This window comes from Paramisgurnus dabryanus, chromosome 19 (assembly GCF_030506205.2).
Source record: "Paramisgurnus dabryanus chromosome 19, PD_genome_1.1, whole genome shotgun sequence".
Classification (NCBI taxonomy): domain Eukaryota; kingdom Metazoa; phylum Chordata; class Actinopteri; order Cypriniformes; family Cobitidae; genus Paramisgurnus; species Paramisgurnus dabryanus.
Genome location: NC_133355.1, coordinates 27043656 through 27060822, shown reverse-complemented (window position 1 = coordinate 27060822; position 17167 = coordinate 27043656). Strand labels below are relative to the sequence as shown.

The window sequence follows — 17167 nt, the reverse complement described above, 5'->3', positions numbered from 1 at the left end:
ACGGGGCGTGTCGTGATGATTGGTGTGGTTGAATTGGTCGTGCGAGCGTTTGGGCGGAAGTTTGATACCGCGGCTCCGCGGAAACTCATTCATAACTCCCATCATGCATTGCAACATGAAAAAAATCTGCAACATTGGCCCTGTCCCAAATGGCACACTCCGGACTTGTGGTCCTCCTCAGAGTCCACACTTTGATGACATCATGTAGTCCAGACTTTAGGGACCCTTGATGCGAGTCCACGTGGGTGCACCGGAGTCGTATTTTGGGACAGACTCGAGCGTCACACCTGAAATAGGAAGAGAAGTCGTGAACTCCTCCCTTCAGTCGTCTGATTGGTCTGATTGGCCTTTCGCAAGGACTTCTGGGTTGGTTAAGTGCGCGAAGCCTGCTGCAGTGCGGGCTTCGCCGAAGACCGCATCAAGGAGGCAAAGGAGGCGCTGATGAGCACACTTCAAAGCGTAAAATTGACAGATGGGACACCCTACGGACTCGTAGACTAAGCGAGCATGCGCAATTTAAGGCCACGAGACCGAAAGTCCACATGAAGTGCCCCATTTGGACATGGCCTTCCTTACCATTTACTGGCTGTTTCTCAATATGCGTTCTTCAGTGATCTTGTGTTCTTGTGTCCTCGTTCTACATCATCATTAACCGGCGAAGTTCAAATCCAATTCTCATGAACGCAAGTACAGAGGATGCATCGAGTGCATACTTGAGCGCTGAAATCTGGGGAGGTCAGGTGACCAACAGGAAAATCGCAAACATCTCAATTCTCACAAGTGCGTTCTGTGTTCTCGCGACCTTCTGAGTTCGTTCTTCCAAGGTCGCCTGGCAAGACCAATCTTCACGACATTGCATTAAGTATTTTGTCTTTCTTCATTATTTTAGTATTACTTTCTACAGAAAAAGTGGAAAGTAAAAAGCATTAGCGTTATTTGTCATTTTGCTTAAGTTATAGTGACCTACAAACAATCTTCTAACCACCAAACTAGCTGCTGGATGCGCTGTGTCATGTTAGCGGAAGTCGGTTGACAGAATGCAGAAGAGCGAAGAATTAAAAATGGGCGGGGCGGAATAAGGTGAATACATTTACTATTGTATACTCAGTAACGTTACCTCAGTGTAATTTGTTAATAAGCTATATGATTTGGTAATTTACTGGTTATTTATTTCGCTTGTCAGAAATAATCTACTCTAGAAGTACTCTGTGTCTGTTTATCAAACGGAAGGCTGCATCCTTCAGAGGTCGCATTTGTAGGCTGCATACGTCATGAAGACTCTTTTAGAATATTAACAATTTAAAAGTTAATCATGAATTGTTGTAATATGACTTGTTAATGTAATGCTCAGTTATAACTGAAATAAACCAGGCTTGATGACGTATGTAGTCTGCATATGCGCCCTTCGGAGGATGTAGCCTTCCGTTTAAAAATCGGCCTGTTGTTAACCTTTTTTTTACAGTCTATGGTTGTTACTGAGGGTGCATCCAGGGGCTTACCGGGCCACGACAAGGCTGTCCCAATTCGAAGGCGCCTTCACATAAAACCCTCCAAATATGGCATTTTTCCCCTGAAACCAGGTATTTTGAAATAAAAATTCAAAACTGTAGTTAAATGAAAGTGTATATTTTCCATATTAAAGGTCCTTGTGACTGTTTTACTATAAATGATGACTTAGTGATTATTGTGCGTGTTGCATTTTGCTTTTGTATATTTCTAAGGTTGGTGAATTTTACATACTGTTTTATAGTTTCATCTGCATCAATGTGTTATATTTTCTAAAATAAAACGTAAAAAATATCTGCCTACATATTTATTTTTAAATTTCTGATAGGTCTCAGCTGTTTTGTCCCGCTGACCAGCGTAGTGGGCGGTAACAGCAAGTAACGTAACGCCCCCTCATTTCACTTAGCTTCGTGGCCTTTACAGGCTGCCGCCTTCAAATATCGAGCCTCGTCTTCAAAGTCTGCGGCCTTAAAAGGATCTAGACCCTGAATTGGGATGCACCCAGTTTATATGCGAAAGTCTACCGGAAATTTAATTTGGTGTCACTACAACATACTTTGTAGGAATTGTGGTATGGCTCTTTAAAAACATTTAATATTTCTTTTAATTACATTTTTGTATGTGCATTAAAGAAACAAATGTTTTGAAACGTTATGAACTTTGCACTTACTGAAAATAATACAGAAAAGCTTTCAAAACTTTTTTAGCAGTATTATTATTATTGCATACTGACATCAAATAAAAAACATTTTGCTTAATGCCACATAAACAAGAGGTATAAAAATAGGTTGCCAGAGAAGAAAGAAGATTGTACTGTTTTTAGAGCTTTTTTGTTTTTTACAGTGCTGTATAACTTGAAATCATTCATAAAATGTGACAGATTTGGTTTACAAAGGGCCCATTTTGTTTTGTGTACTTTCCTAATACAACAAATAATTGTAAATATATTGTTCATAACTTTCCAAATGATCTCTTTCTCAAAAAAAAGTCAAATACACCAATTTCTACAACATAACCAAATTTTCCCCTAATATAATTTTCCAAATCTTTCCAAGAAAAGTCTTGAGTAGATACAATTATAAAACCAATGCGAATTTGTTTCATTTTCCTGTCCACAAAATTTAAAAGCATATGAAATATTAAGCATAAATCTTTCCAAAACATGTTTAACAGGATACATTTTATGCAGAACTTTGTAAGACACCTCCTTAATTTTATTACTTACACAAAACTTGTATTTTTCAGTATTTTCCATGTTTCCGCTTTCAAAACTTTGAAAGAGACCAAACATTTTCTGAAAATAATCTGTAAAAAACTATGTGTAAAAATGTATTTTTTATGATAATGTTGACATTTGCATGGATTTGCTCATATATATTTTGTATTTTCTGTGTCTGTGATTGACTAACATCACATTATCAACCATATTATGAACACATATAATCCCCGATCACTGTTTGCTTTTTAACCTCCAAATCCCCCACTGTTTGTACATCTCAAATAAGGTTATCTTGACTTTCAACAACTTCACTAGATCGTATATTTTCCTCCCCCAGTTTTGGCAGTCTGGTCAAATCCCTAACGGTCCTTTAGCTTTGCATTTGCCTTCCTGACAGATCCGTGTTCTCAGGGCGGAGTCGGGTGCAGATGGCCGCTGAAGTGTGTATGACAAGGAGTGGCCTGTGCACCCAGCCCTTGAGGACAAATATTGACATGGAGTTGGTTGAGTTTTTGTCTTCGGGGTAAAGGAAAAAGAAATTACTGTTAAGGACACCTCAGCAATCCACTCAATTTATACGTAGTCACAAACATGTTGGTGCAACATCAGCATACTTAATATTAAGTTTGATTTTTGAAACAAAATGAATTTTGTTTTTCAATCATTATATTGAGTAAATGTTTGTTTCTTTGATCATGTTTGAAAAATTTGAACCAGGATAGTTGTGTTTTGTGCACTTTCAAAATAGGATCATTATTACGTGTTTAAAGGCACTATAATCTTTCACATTGTATACAATTTTGACACATAGAATGATGGGAATTTCATTTCATTTTCTTAATTGTTATAAAAAAGTTTAACGCTAGGATTGTGTTTATCTGATTTTTAGCCTTTAATAATATTTATTACTGGAAAATAATAAAAAATAATATTAAAAAAATTCCCAAATATTAGTAACAGTTGCAAAAATTGTATACAATGCAGTACAATATAATATAATTCAAAATGTGTTAAAAGTCATGCAGTATATACGCCAAATTCCAATTTTGTGTGCAAACTCTGCATATGATGCACCAGTCTTCCAGTTCACTTAATACGGCGCATCTTTTTGTGTCATTTTATGTATTGGTCCAAAAAAAGGGGTTTAGGGTTATCGCTTGGGTTAAGGGTTAAATTTGGTATTTGCTTTAGGATGTCATTTAATATATAGGTTTCTCCATGTTTTGGTCTATATTTAAACCATGTCGCTTGCAGTTGGGGTTTGTGTTTGGAGGGCGCACGTTGCGAAGTTCATCACAACATATGTAGCCCATCATGCGTGTGTTTCATAATTTCAAAATATGTGTTTGGCGCGTCGAGAGATCCTGTGGGCATCTTGTCAAAATAAGTGCCTGCTGCAAGAGACACTCGCATTTGCCAGATACTCGCATAATCTCATGCGTTATCAGAATTTATTGTTAAGGGAGTGTCTTGCGTGTATTTTGTGAACGTGAGCGTCTCCTTTATCATAAACGGTGTGCAGCAGGCACTTATTTTGACAAAACACGTGATGCACACAGGATCTCTCGAGGCGCAGAACACATATTTTGTCATTTTTTGTAACAAAAAGTTGTTCTTACCCCCAACCCAAGCGACAATGGTAAAAAAAAATGAAAAAAGAAGAGAAACTAATATATAAAACAATACAAAAAGATGCGCCGTATTAAGTGAAAGCAAAGGAATATATATATACTATTATATAATACTATTTTGATACCTGGGGTGGTGATGGCGCAGTGGATAAGACACACGCTTTTGGTGTGAGAGACCCAGGTTCGAATCCACTGTGACACACCATTGTGTCCCTGAGCAAGACACTTAACCCCTAGTTGCTCCAGAGGCGTGCGACCTCTCTGACATGTATAATTGTAAGTCGCTTTGGATAAAAGCGTCAGCTAAATGAATAAGTAAGTAAGTATTTATACTCAAATCATGAGAATGGGCTGGATAAACCTTAGTTTGGCCTGGCTATCACAGTGACAACTTTAGCACAATAACAGAAATACAGGAACAGTCTGATGTTCACTTGTAGAAGACGGAGAGTAAAGTCATAAAAAGACTTGATTCATTCAATCTCTGCGGTGTTGGTTGTCACAGAGGCCCTGTTTGGCACAATGACGCCATTGATGTTCCGCTGGTTACATTATCCCAGACCTGCTTGTAAAAAGGCACTTTACAGGCCCAAATTATTTTCAGAGAGACAGATCTGTACACTTTCAGAAATAAAGGTATGGGGCAGTAACCTTTAAATAGGTCCTAATAGGTACCATTCAGTCACAGATATGTATACATTTGGTACCTTTGAAGTACTAATATGCACTCAAAGATGCACTTTTTGAAAGGGTACCATCACAGTGACCTCTTTTGTACCTTTAATTGTGAAAGCGTTGTGTAATTTTGATCTTTGCTTTACTTCGGACTTCACTTCTTCTTAAGCTTGCATGTGCACATACCATGACTTGCATGTAAATTTTGAGCAACTTGACAGAGGATGTTTCACAATTTCTTTAACTGTAAGATATTAGTTATCTATAAGTTTCAAACGATTAGACTAAGAGAATCAGACTTTTCCTTTTTATTATTAGACAGAAATGTCATCAAATATAAATAAAATGAAAAGCAATGATTGTTATTGTATTAAAAAGCAAATAAAATAAAGTTACAATGAACAAAATGAAACAAATGAAGCCATATAAAAATCTCCTAAGTTCTTAAGGACACGTCAGTCTTTAAAAGTGAATGCATTCAGCAAATTTCCTTCAAGTTGCATCATTGAGCAAATGTTTGAAGGATGGGTTTTCACCGCACACACAGCCTATTCATAAACAGAGATCGGGTTCATTTTAATTCAACAACATTTCATGATGGTATCAGATTTCATTCAATTAGTTTTAGGTCAAATTCTTCACCTATCACAAGAAACAACAATCATTTGTCTTTTTCAAAATCACCTGCTTCACAGTAAAAATGAACCTATATTAAAATATCGATGCATACAATAATTCAAATTTCTAATTCTAATACCACGTCATGCTAAGAATTACAAAAGCCCATTCAAGTCCTCCTCTGACATCACGGACCAGAGCTTAGCCAATCGCGAGAAGCCTAATCGTACTAATACTCAATCACTTACCATAACTCTCTGCTGATCTGGCCTTGGCACGGTGACAAATAAAAGTGCAAATAAGCTTGCAAATTGTATCTGAATAGCATGAATGTGCAGGATCACATTCCAGAACAGAGGAGGAGATGGGCGGAGCCTCAGGAGAACAGGTGTATAAATGTTGTACAGATGAGAGAGAAAGAGCAATAGCACGACCGGGAGACTTTGCTGAAAGAGGAAACCTGAGAACAGGTAAGAACTGATCCACAAACTTATATACCTATATAAGAACATCAATATACCACATTTAATAGTCAGTGTAAAAGATGCAAGTATTAAATGCATGCCTTGTCAGCTCTGTATTGATTTGTATTATTCCTGTAGATTGTCAAGATGCTTAAAGGATTATTATCAGTGCTGTTGGTCCTCGTGGCCTTGTCCTCCACCATGGGAAAGCCAGATAAGGCAGCAGTGAAGAAAGAGAAGAGAGTCCCTCAGACTCTTTCCAGAGGTGATTTCTTTTGCACATTGAAATGATTAGATGCTTTGGTTTATATGGCTCTCATCCGTAAGTATGCAGACTGATTTTAAGACACTCATACTCGGTTTTTATCCCTAGGTTGGGGTGATCAGTTGATCTGGGCTCAGACATACGAGGAAGCCTTGTTTTGGGCACGATCCAAGTAAGAACTTACCAACATACTTTACAACTAATATTATAACATGTCAGTCACATTTTACATATTTGTCAATATTGTAAAGAATTTGTATTAATGGTGTAATGCAAACATCTATAATGCATGTTTTTTGTTTCATTAGGAACAAGCCCCTCATGGTTATTTTTCACTTGGAGGACTGTCCACACAGCCAGTGTAAGACTTTATATATTAGATTTTTACTGTCAGATAGTTTTAGTGTATTTTGGATCAAGAGGCATTTCAGGTGCTGAATGTTTATCTATAATGTTTATTTTTCTTTAGCTCTGAAGAAGGTTTTCGCCGAGGATCAAGACATCCAGAAGTTGGCTGATGAAGAATTTGTCATCTTGAACCTCGTGGTGAGTAAGCAGTGATGTTAATCTTGTGTTGTGTTGTAAAAGTCTGTGTGTTAATCTGGTGTTCATGACATTTACAGTACGAGACAACAGATAAGCATTTGTCTCCTGATGGGCAATATGTTCCACGAATCCTCTTTGTTGGTGAGTTTTTATTTATTTTGAATTTTTATCTAAATAATTTTGAACATCTATGGATCAATAACAAATCTAATTTATTTATTGTCTATCTCAGATCCCTCTATGACGGTCCGGGCTGACATTACTGGTCGCTATGCCAACCGCATGTACGCTTATGAGCCAAGCGACATCAAACTCTGTAAGTCTAAAAATAAGTGTTTTTAAACCATAAGCCATTGCTCTATCATACTAAAAGTATTTGTATTGTTTGTCTGTTTCAATAGTGTTGAGCAACATGCAAAGAGCCATGAAGTTTTTGAAGACGGAGTTGTGAATCCAAACGCAGGACCCTACTGTCCGCACTTCCCTGAGGGTCACTTTTACTTTGTCATTTGTTTACTGACATCAAGAGACGCACTGTAAAGGCATGTACAAATATTAAAATGTGGAATAGATTCTGTTACGATAACCTTCAGGCTTTAAATTGTTCTTTTAATGTATTTCCCTGTTCATTTCAAATAAATTAAGTCGTTAAGTCAACAAATTCCTCATTGTCTTTTATGAACGCTTCACGTTTGAGTGCTTGCACTTGCAGTTAGCGGTATATCCGGCTAATATCCTGGTGGGAGGGGCCAACGGAACCCGTTAGGTGTATTCGGCACAAAACGATTGGCGGATGACGTCAAAGTACCGCGTGAGCTATTTGACAAAGGATAAGGATAAATCTAATTTCGAATCATTCTCGCGGTACTTTGACGTCATCCGTCTGTCATATGTAGGATATGTCGCATTTATAGTCTGCAAACGTCATCAAGACTGTCTTATTTTTAGAATATTAACAATTATAAAGTTGACTATTATTCTTAGTTAAGCGTTAATTGCTGTAATATGCTTATGACTTGCTAATGTAATGCTCAGTAAACGTAAATAAACCAGGCTTGATGACGTAATGCAGCATGCGGCGGCTTGCTTGGCTATTTTTCTGTGTGGTTGCTTGGTTACAAGCAGCCTTTGTTGATAGTTAAATCTCGGATTAGTTTGATATTAAAGGAAATTGCCGTCTTGAAAAACGTTTGCATTGTTAAAACGTCGTACAAAAGATACAATTGGCACTACTGTGTCTTCAGGGTATTTATTTCTGATTTTTAAATGCACAAGAGCATAGTTCACAGAACCATTGGGTAGAGATGTACATTTCAATGACGAATTCATGCAAGAAGTCCAAACAATACACAAAATCAAGGCAGTAAAACAAACGCACACAAAACAGAGATGAAATAGGCAGATAAACAACAGTTTAATATGAAAGATGTCAGCGACCATCATGCTCTGATAAGCCTTTTTATAATAAGCCTGCTTTGATATAACTTCTTAAAGGGATAGTTCACCCAAAAATGAAATTTCTGTCATTATTAACTCATCCTCCAGTTGTTACAATCCAGTGTAAATTTCTTTGTTGTGCTGAAAAGAAACAAAGATATTTGTAATAAAGCAGTGAGCACTACTGACTTACATAGTAGGGATATTGAATAGTATGGAAGTAAATGGGGCTCAACTGTTTGGTAACAAACATTGCTCCAATATCTTTGTTGTTGACAAGTAAAGTTGAGTTAATTATGACAGAATTTTCATTTTTGGGTGAATTATCCCTTTAAGAAGCCTAATTCAGTATAAGTATTTATGGAATTGATAACATATTATAAATGTTTATTTAGAAACTTTTCAAGTTTAATAGTTTATTTGCATCTTTATTGAATCATGGTTGATTTAGATTAATTTCATTTTATGTCAGTTATTGTAATCAGTGGTGATTTTTAAGAAATGTATAACAGAAGTTAAACAGATATATTATCAGAACATATACATTTTTTCAATGCTAACATAAATATTACCATGCTTACATATTGCAAGTCTTGATCGCAGCAGCTTTAACATTTCTTTTAATGTTTTTGCACAAATAAAATCAAACAAAATTTAAATATCAGTGTTGTTTAGCCCATAAGTGTTTTATGTTTACTGCATACTGGTTTTTGGTGCATGTTTCTTTCATTCAGAGTAATTCTTCAAACGAAAGCACAGTCTCAAAAAGTACAGTACAGTGTTATCCGCGCACTGTAGTCTTGAAAAAAACCAAGCACATAGTATATAGATATAGATAGCAGCAAAAACGCACAGGCTGGTCTCCTCTTCAGTGAAAACAAACGCACACTCCCTTTTAAACGAAGCTCCAGTGGTTAGACGAGTGCTCACGACAAATCAAGAGATTTTGCTGTGAGATTTGGGTTACAGGAAGGCGCTGGGATTTGCCCGCGGGTCCTTTTGGTTTCTGTACCTGTATGTCAGCCAAACACCAAGGATCTGAAGCCAACAGAACAAAGACACCAAATCATAAACAGGACGCTTGACAACTGAGGAAATATTAGATAAAAAAACCTCACTGTATTCAAATGGCGAAACAAATGATCAAACATTCTGGTAGTTGTTGAAAAATGGTCCCAAGGGTCACCGGGGCAGTACCCTAAATATGTATCATTTAGTTACAGATATTCATACCTTTAAAGTAATAATATGAACTCTTTAGGTACAAAGTTGTACTTTTTGAAAGGGTACTACGGCTACTGCCCCAGTGACAGCTAGGGACCATTTAGTTTAGGAGGCCGACCTCAGTAAAGCTGAAGAAGAGTCCGATCCCTCCGACGAAACGCAGCACCTCCCCAGCGTGCTCCTGGATCTTAGCTGCACAGGTGGTACAGGTGCTGTAATGAAAGCAGGGCTGCATGGAGAGGAAACCAGGAAATAAACAAGAACATAGTGTTATAATAATAGGACAAATAATGTGATCACCATATGTCACATATGTACTGCACGATGCTAAGAAATTTTTGAAGTAAGCATTTAAACATAGGCATCTGTTAATGTGCAATTAGGAATGTATCGGCCTATAATCGGTATCGGCAGATAAAAGCAATTTTTCCTATTATCGGACGATTGTTTAAAAACAGTAGATGATAGGCAGATTATAACATGGCCAAAACAGTGCATAAATAATTTTCAATTGGGCAACATTGACAGTAGAACTGCCGCTTTTACACTCTGTACATCATTATATCGGTATCGGCACTGAAATGTTGTATCGATGCATCCCTATGCGCAATATATTGTCAACACATGCAAAGCCTCAAAAACACAACATTTAACGATGATGTGCGTGTATAAGAATCATTTACAGCAGCGCAGCTTCCACTGATGTCCATGTGTGAGTAACCGCAGCAGTTCAGAGTCTTTTCCACATCTCTCTGAGTGGTGAGCGAATTATTCCAGCCCACCTCCAAAAGATGATTCTATTTCATATGAGACAAGACATAAAATACCATTTACAGATACATTGAATAAAGAAAAGGGAGAAAAATGATAGATGTACACTACAGTAAGTATGGATGCATAACGATTAATCGCAATTCATGTATAGCAGAATAAAAGTTTTTGTTTAAATCATATATGTGTGTGAACTGTGTAGAATAATTTTGTATAGATAAATGTACACACTTGCATGCATGTATATATTAAAGAAATGTTTACATGTGTTTATACATTTGTATATTTATGTATAATTTACAATTATAATTTACATTATATAATACTTAATATATAAATATATATTTTTCTTAAAATTAAACATGCATATGTACATATTTAAATATACAATACATAATTATTATACACAGTTCACACACACATATATGATGTAAACAAAAACTTTTATTCTGCTATAGATTAATCGCGATTAATCTTTATGCATTTCTAAGTCAATTTATGAATGTCCCGAAGAACATTTAATGTGAAACAGTTACCTGTTGCTCTTCATTGATAGCCAGACACGCACTAGACACAGAGAACTGAACTACAAACACCAGGAACAGAACGATCATGTACTATTGAGAATAAATTAAGGACTGAAACAAACAAAATAAATGAAGATATATTCTGCGAAATGACTGCATTGAAAAAAAAGATTTGTTCATTCAACTTCAAAATTTTTTTTGTAAAAATTGTTGTGTCAACTAAATTGTTTAAGCTTAGTCAAAATTTTAAGGCAATCATGTAACTTACTTTTTAAAAGTTTAACCAACTTTTTTTTACAGTAACTACGTCATTACGCCAATACTATGTCATTACACACACGCAGTGCGTCCCAGTTTCAGTTATCAATCCAATCAAGTGTTTACATTTACTTTTGCTACCACTAACAAACCGCTCTCAAACCGATTAGATTTGTCATCGGGTCTTTTGATTCCCATTGAGTGGTTCACATGGAGCAGTTTCATTTAGATTGAAGATTTAAACCGATTACAATTGTCCATGTAAAGGCAGCTAGTGTGTTAAGATGTTTTAATTAATCATACGAAATATATTTGATATATTAAGTTTGATGAGACTAAACCATTATGCTATTAAAAACATCTCAAATAAATCTTAACTTATATCTACACTCTAAAAAATGTGTTGGGTTAAATGAACCCAGAAAATGTTCATATTTGACCCAACAATGGGATAAAACAACACACAGCATAGGTTTTATAACAATCCAACAGGTTGGGTTCGTCCCTTTTTTGACCCAATAACCTAGTTTTTAACAAATTTCATTTGGACTGAATAAGACATCATATGAATTTACATCTTATGAGTTGGTGCAGGTGCTTATCCTGGAAATTTAATTAATAAAATTTGCATTACACAGTGATGTATCAAAGCAAAATATTTATTATCCCTCAACAGAATACTTATCATTACTTTCTGCCTGCAAAGTAAAATGTATTTGATTTCTTCCTGTGTTTTTTTCTAGTTTGTTCAGTACAGTATACAGTAGTTCACTGATGTCCATATTATTTTGTTAACTGCACCCCTCTATGGTCACAGAGTGAAATGCATTACATGTCATCATCCTGTCTCAGTTTGAAAAGCAATGAAGAAGAACAATGTGTGCTTTTTCTCCTGATCTTCAGTTTTTAACAGAGGTTAAGATGAACGTTTATTTTAGATTTTTATATTGTTGTTAAGCTCTCAGATCTTATTAGGAATATTTAAGAACATGAAATGATTAAAATAATTTTAATAAAAGAAAGATAGTAAGATTCTAATGATAAAACACATTTTAATGAAACAATTTAAATGCGATTTTTTTTGACCGCGTGTGTCCAGTTGTATTGAGTTGACAGTGGACTACAATGAGAAACAGGACACTTCAAACCTGGATCTAATTGCATAAACCTAAAACACGAATGGAAAATCTTAACCCATTGCTGTCAATATTTATTTATCATTGTTAAAATGATTTATTCATTCTACCTGTAAAAAAACACTAAACAATGCTCTCCATGTGAAAGCAGCGAGTAAAGGATACAAAGAAGAGCAGAACCTGGTGATGCTTCATTGCACCAATGAGTCCAGCTAGAGCAACAAAAAAGAGGAAGACTCCCACCCCGATGATTCCTCCCACCACCTGGAAACTCGACACCAGTCCAAAACATTTACCCCAGGCAGCGATGCCAATCATCAGCAAACTCACCATCTGAGGTCGGTCAGGAAAGAAAAGAAGGGAGATCATTAGAGAGGTAAACAAGAACAAAGATCAACAACAAGAAAATCATTCTTATGAAACCATGGCCATTGGTACCTAAAAATTCTTCTTTGAATTCTTCATTTTATATACAGTATGTTTTTATTTGAAAAGTTTACTGCTGAACTACAACAAGAAATCAAATATTCCATAGCAAATCATGTTTTGTTACCATGCTCAGTTTTTTAATAAGTGTAATACAGACTGTTTTTATTGGGAGTCTAATCCTAAATCAATACATAATGTCAACCCTAATCACAAAACAAAAGTACCATAAACATTTGTAAAAATATAACCTTGACACCTTTGATATATACTGACTGAGTAAGATCATGTCAAAGATTAAAATCAAACTTTGATGCTTCAAATCTTAATAATTAGATTATGAGACTTTAGCCGGGACTTCACCGGGTCACGAATACTGGGTTGTTTAAAACCATTTTTTTGGTCATTTTCAAGCAGGGTTGCATAACAATTAATCATTTGCAGAATAAAAGTTTTTGTTTACATCAAAAATTGTGTGCACTGTGTATAATAGTTATGTATAAATGCACATATATGCATGTAAATATTTATTTAATATAATTTTTTCTATTTATATTTATAAAATACAATACAAACTTTATTTCTATAGCACATTTAAAACAACTCCCATTGACCAAAGTGATCAAATGTATATTTGATATAAATATGAATCCTTAACATATACATATATTTTTTCTTAAAATTATACATGCATGTGTGTGCATTTATATATAAACATAATTATTATACACAGTACACACACGACGTAAACAAAAAACTTTATTCTGCGAACGAGAAGTTGCGAATAATCGTTATTCTATATTTTCTATATTAAGTAAACCCAACGCTTGGGTTTGTCCATATTTATGTGCATTAGAACCATTACAACCATGCATTAGAATAATCAAGCATTTTTAAAGGTCATACTGTAAATATAAACTGAACAGATAACTTTGGAACAGATCGAGATTTACATTGAAATAAATCTCGCAAAACCTTTAAAAACAGACAAACCCTGTTACATATCAGCAAATGCAAACCCAAATTGGGTTTAAAGTAACCCATGTTTGAGTCAAAATATGTACATTGTCTAGGTTTTACTTAAACCAATGGATGGGTTTGTCCAAAGTTTACAATCATGGGTTAAAATCCAGTATTTTATTTTAGAGGGCACTATGGCTGTGTCTGAAAACTCGGAATTGCTGCCTTCTGCGGCAGCTTTCCAAGGCAGGAAGGCATCAAGGCATGTCCGAATCCAATGTTTACTTCCTGACTGATATCTTGTCCCACAATTCTATGTGTGTGCGCGCATGGGGAATGTGATTGGTTGAGCCTGGTCGAGTTTGAAAAAATAAAATGGCGGGCAAGACAGCGGGTGGAGCACAACTTTAGTGTAAATAAATTTATATTTTCACTTTTTAGACCTTTTTATTGCATATAGCGAGGAATTGGTATTGTAGTTTTCAAATATGTGATTAGTTATCACAAAGGCGTTCTCTGTTTATATTTCAAACACGCTGCCTATGAAGTGTGTCTTAAAGTGTTTCTCTCTGTTGCCTTCATGCTTTCGAAGTCATGAGGCAGCGAGGCAACAAGTCAGCTGCCTGAGTTTTCGGACACAGACTAAATATATCTGCATTACACTCTAAAAAATCCTGGGTTATTTTTTAACCCATTGGGTCAAAAAGGGACAAATTCAGCTGTTAAAATTAATTTTTTTATATTACAATTGGTTAAAACAACCCAGTACACAGTATAGTTTAAATTACAACCCACCGGGTTGGGTTCGTCCCTTTTTGACCCAGTGCTGGGTTGTTTAGATTGTATACTCTAAATTCTCCCTTAAAATGCCGTGGTTATAAATAAAACATGCAGAATTACTGATATTTTCCAACTATATTATAAAATAATATTTTAATATCGTAAACACACTTTTATTAGAAACTAAATAGTTATATTGAGCAAATAATTTGACTTAGATTAATTGGTTCAAAAAAGTAAGTTAAAAAATTATTTACATTTTTAAGATAAAATCAACTTAAATATATTAGCTAACTAAAAAAAAGTTGTGTAAAAATTGTTGTGTTATCTAATAATTTTATGTTGAATTATCTCAAAATTTTAAGGCAACCAGTTAACTTACTTTATTTTAAATTGAACCAAATTTAAATTTACAGTATGTTCTTTCATATCATTCTGCCAGCCAGTAGTGATTCATGGGGAAACAAATGGCATGTTTTCTTGTGAATGACCAACAACAGCTGTGATATCCCCCTCTAGTAAAACCAGCAACACAAGACATGTCTTCAAATCACATTAGGATACAACATGTGGAGAATATTAATCCAAGTGTAGGCCAAAGGTGTGCAGCAGGTTATATGGCCCATAACAAGTGTAAAGGTCACAGTGTTCGTGTCTAATGTACATGCAAAAAGAGACAAGAACTCGGGCATATCCGATTCAAGTCTTATGAATCCGGCTATCTACAAAACCAAGAACAAAGGCAGGATGTGACTGCAAAAACAGAGGACTTTGCGAGGAAACAGGATTGTTATTCTGCAACACCGGGTGAAACCAGAACCGCTCGCTCACCGGCCTCATTCAACACAAAGAATCACTCTGAATAATTCATATGAGCACTGCTACAGCCACACAAAACATCTCTCGTGTGCTTTTTTATAAAGAACCCATGTAAATGTTACAATAAAGATTGACGAAGATGTCCATATGTTTACTTACAACATAGAGGATGTTGAGCGCGCACAGGGAATTCTTGGAGCAGGTGAATCCAGCGCAACCCATCTTGATTGTTTTGTTTCTAAAAAATCCTCTCAGCTGTGTGAACCTTTGAAAATATCAGTTATATGAAAAGAAAAACGAACAATTTAGGAAAGAAAATGCGTCGGGAAACGATAAAACGAGAGTCTGGTGATTCAGAGCAATTCACTGAGCGAACGCAGATGCACGGAAGGGTGCCAGATCCCCAAACAGAAAATCCCTCGCTACTGGGAGAAAACTGGGATGCTCGGTGCGGTGGTGCTGCTCTCTTTTGGATGTGGACTGCAGAGGCGTCATTCACATTTACAGCAAAGTGAATTTAATTTTTAATGCAAAAAATTCATGACCACATAACAAAGTTATATTGCTTGAAATGAATTTATTATAGTATGACAAACTTTGCATATTTAAAGGGATAGTTCACCCAAAAATAAAAATTATGTCATTATTTACTCATTCTCATGTTGTTACAAACCTTTATAAATTTCTTTGTTTGGATGACCACGACGGAAGATATTTTGAGGAATGTTTGACACCAAACCGATCATGAATAGGCGCGTGCCACTAGTAGTTAACATACAAAACGAATTTTAGTTTTTTAAATATACAAAATTGTGTAGAATTTGTTTTTTATTGCAAATCTGATTTGAATCTCATTAGTGTCCTTGTGGGAAAATCAGGGCTTTCTTAACTAAAAAAACCAAATCTGAAATTGTAAAAACATGCAACACATTTATCATGCCATCTGTTGTTCATACAAAACTGAAATATAGGAATATGTGTCGTCTTTAAATTATTTGGATGAGTTGTGCTCATGAAAGTGACTTGACATAGTGTTGTGTACAATGTTATCGGGCGGAGTTTGTTCCAACATGGCAACCATTTAGGGAGGCGGGACTGACCATGCACCATACAATTGATTGGTTAATTTTTCTGACTAATGATTGCATAGACTGTTTGCTAAAGCGTTCCCAGCTTTCTTTAGCAACTGTTGCGGGGAGACGCATTTAAATAAACTGCATTAATACAGACTGAGAAGAGATGAGACTGCTCTCTCTCTGTCATTATATATGTTTGTCTGTTTCAAATGTAAACAAGGTGATAAAGAAAAGCTGCTTTTGTTCTAATTTTGTTTAAATTCCGTTTAGTAAAAATTACAAATAGTATGTGATCCGACAATCCGTGAAAATATAACCCTGAAGGCTTAAATATTGACTGAAGACCATGTCAAAGATTGAAATCAATGTGATATCAATGACTAAAATTAAACTTTAATGCTCATAATATCACAGTTTATGTAACTTATGAAACCAACTAGATTTCAAAGATAGGGTTACATAAACCTAAAATAGTCAAATAAAATAGTTAACACGAATTCTTTATTTTGGTATTTTATGTGAAAATGTGGATTTTTTGTAGGAGCTGAAGATGTCTCATGAGATTATAATAAAGGAAACAGAATGTTAAAAAAAGAAATGGAATTCAAATAAAAATTATAATTAAATAGCAATATTAGTTAAAGGCGGGGTAAAGGATCTCTGAAAGCCAAATCACCTAAACAAACGCGCCCCTACCCTAATAGAATCTGGACCTTCTTTTGTAGCCCCACACATACGCAACCCAGGCAATGATCAGAGTTGCCAAGTCCGCTTATTATACGCGATTTTGGGCTTTTTATTTTGGAAAGTTGCGTAAAAAATCACTGGT

At 35.5% G+C, this 17167-nt stretch overlaps 2 protein-coding genes across 2 annotated transcripts; one reads left to right on the top strand and one right to left on the bottom strand.

The window, feature by feature from the left end:
- The first annotated feature begins 5965 nt into the window (after nucleotides 1–5965).
- On the top strand, nucleotides 5966–7585 carry agr2 (anterior gradient 2). Its single transcript, XM_065294535.1, has 8 exons — nucleotides 5966–6119; nucleotides 6252–6378; nucleotides 6487–6550; nucleotides 6687–6739; nucleotides 6848–6924; nucleotides 7002–7065; nucleotides 7157–7240; nucleotides 7326–7585. The coding sequence occupies exons 2-8, from the start codon at nucleotides 6261–6263 to the stop codon at nucleotides 7373–7375; spliced, it is 510 nt and encodes a 169-aa protein (XP_065150607.1). The 5' UTR covers nucleotides 5966–6119; nucleotides 6252–6260; the 3' UTR covers nucleotides 7376–7585.
- Nucleotides 7586–8061: 476 nt separating this feature from the next.
- On the bottom strand, nucleotides 8062–15685 carry tspan13b (tetraspanin 13b). Its single transcript, XM_065294534.2, has 6 exons — nucleotides 15422–15685; nucleotides 12443–12610; nucleotides 10893–10973; nucleotides 10269–10382; nucleotides 9704–9814; nucleotides 8062–9399 (listed from the first exon to the last, which is right to left on the bottom strand). Exons 1-6 carry the CDS (start codon nucleotides 15482–15484, stop codon nucleotides 9325–9327), a joined length of 612 nt encoding a protein of 203 aa, XP_065150606.1. The 5' UTR covers nucleotides 15485–15685; the 3' UTR covers nucleotides 8062–9324.
- Nucleotides 15686–17167: the final 1482 nt, after the last annotated feature.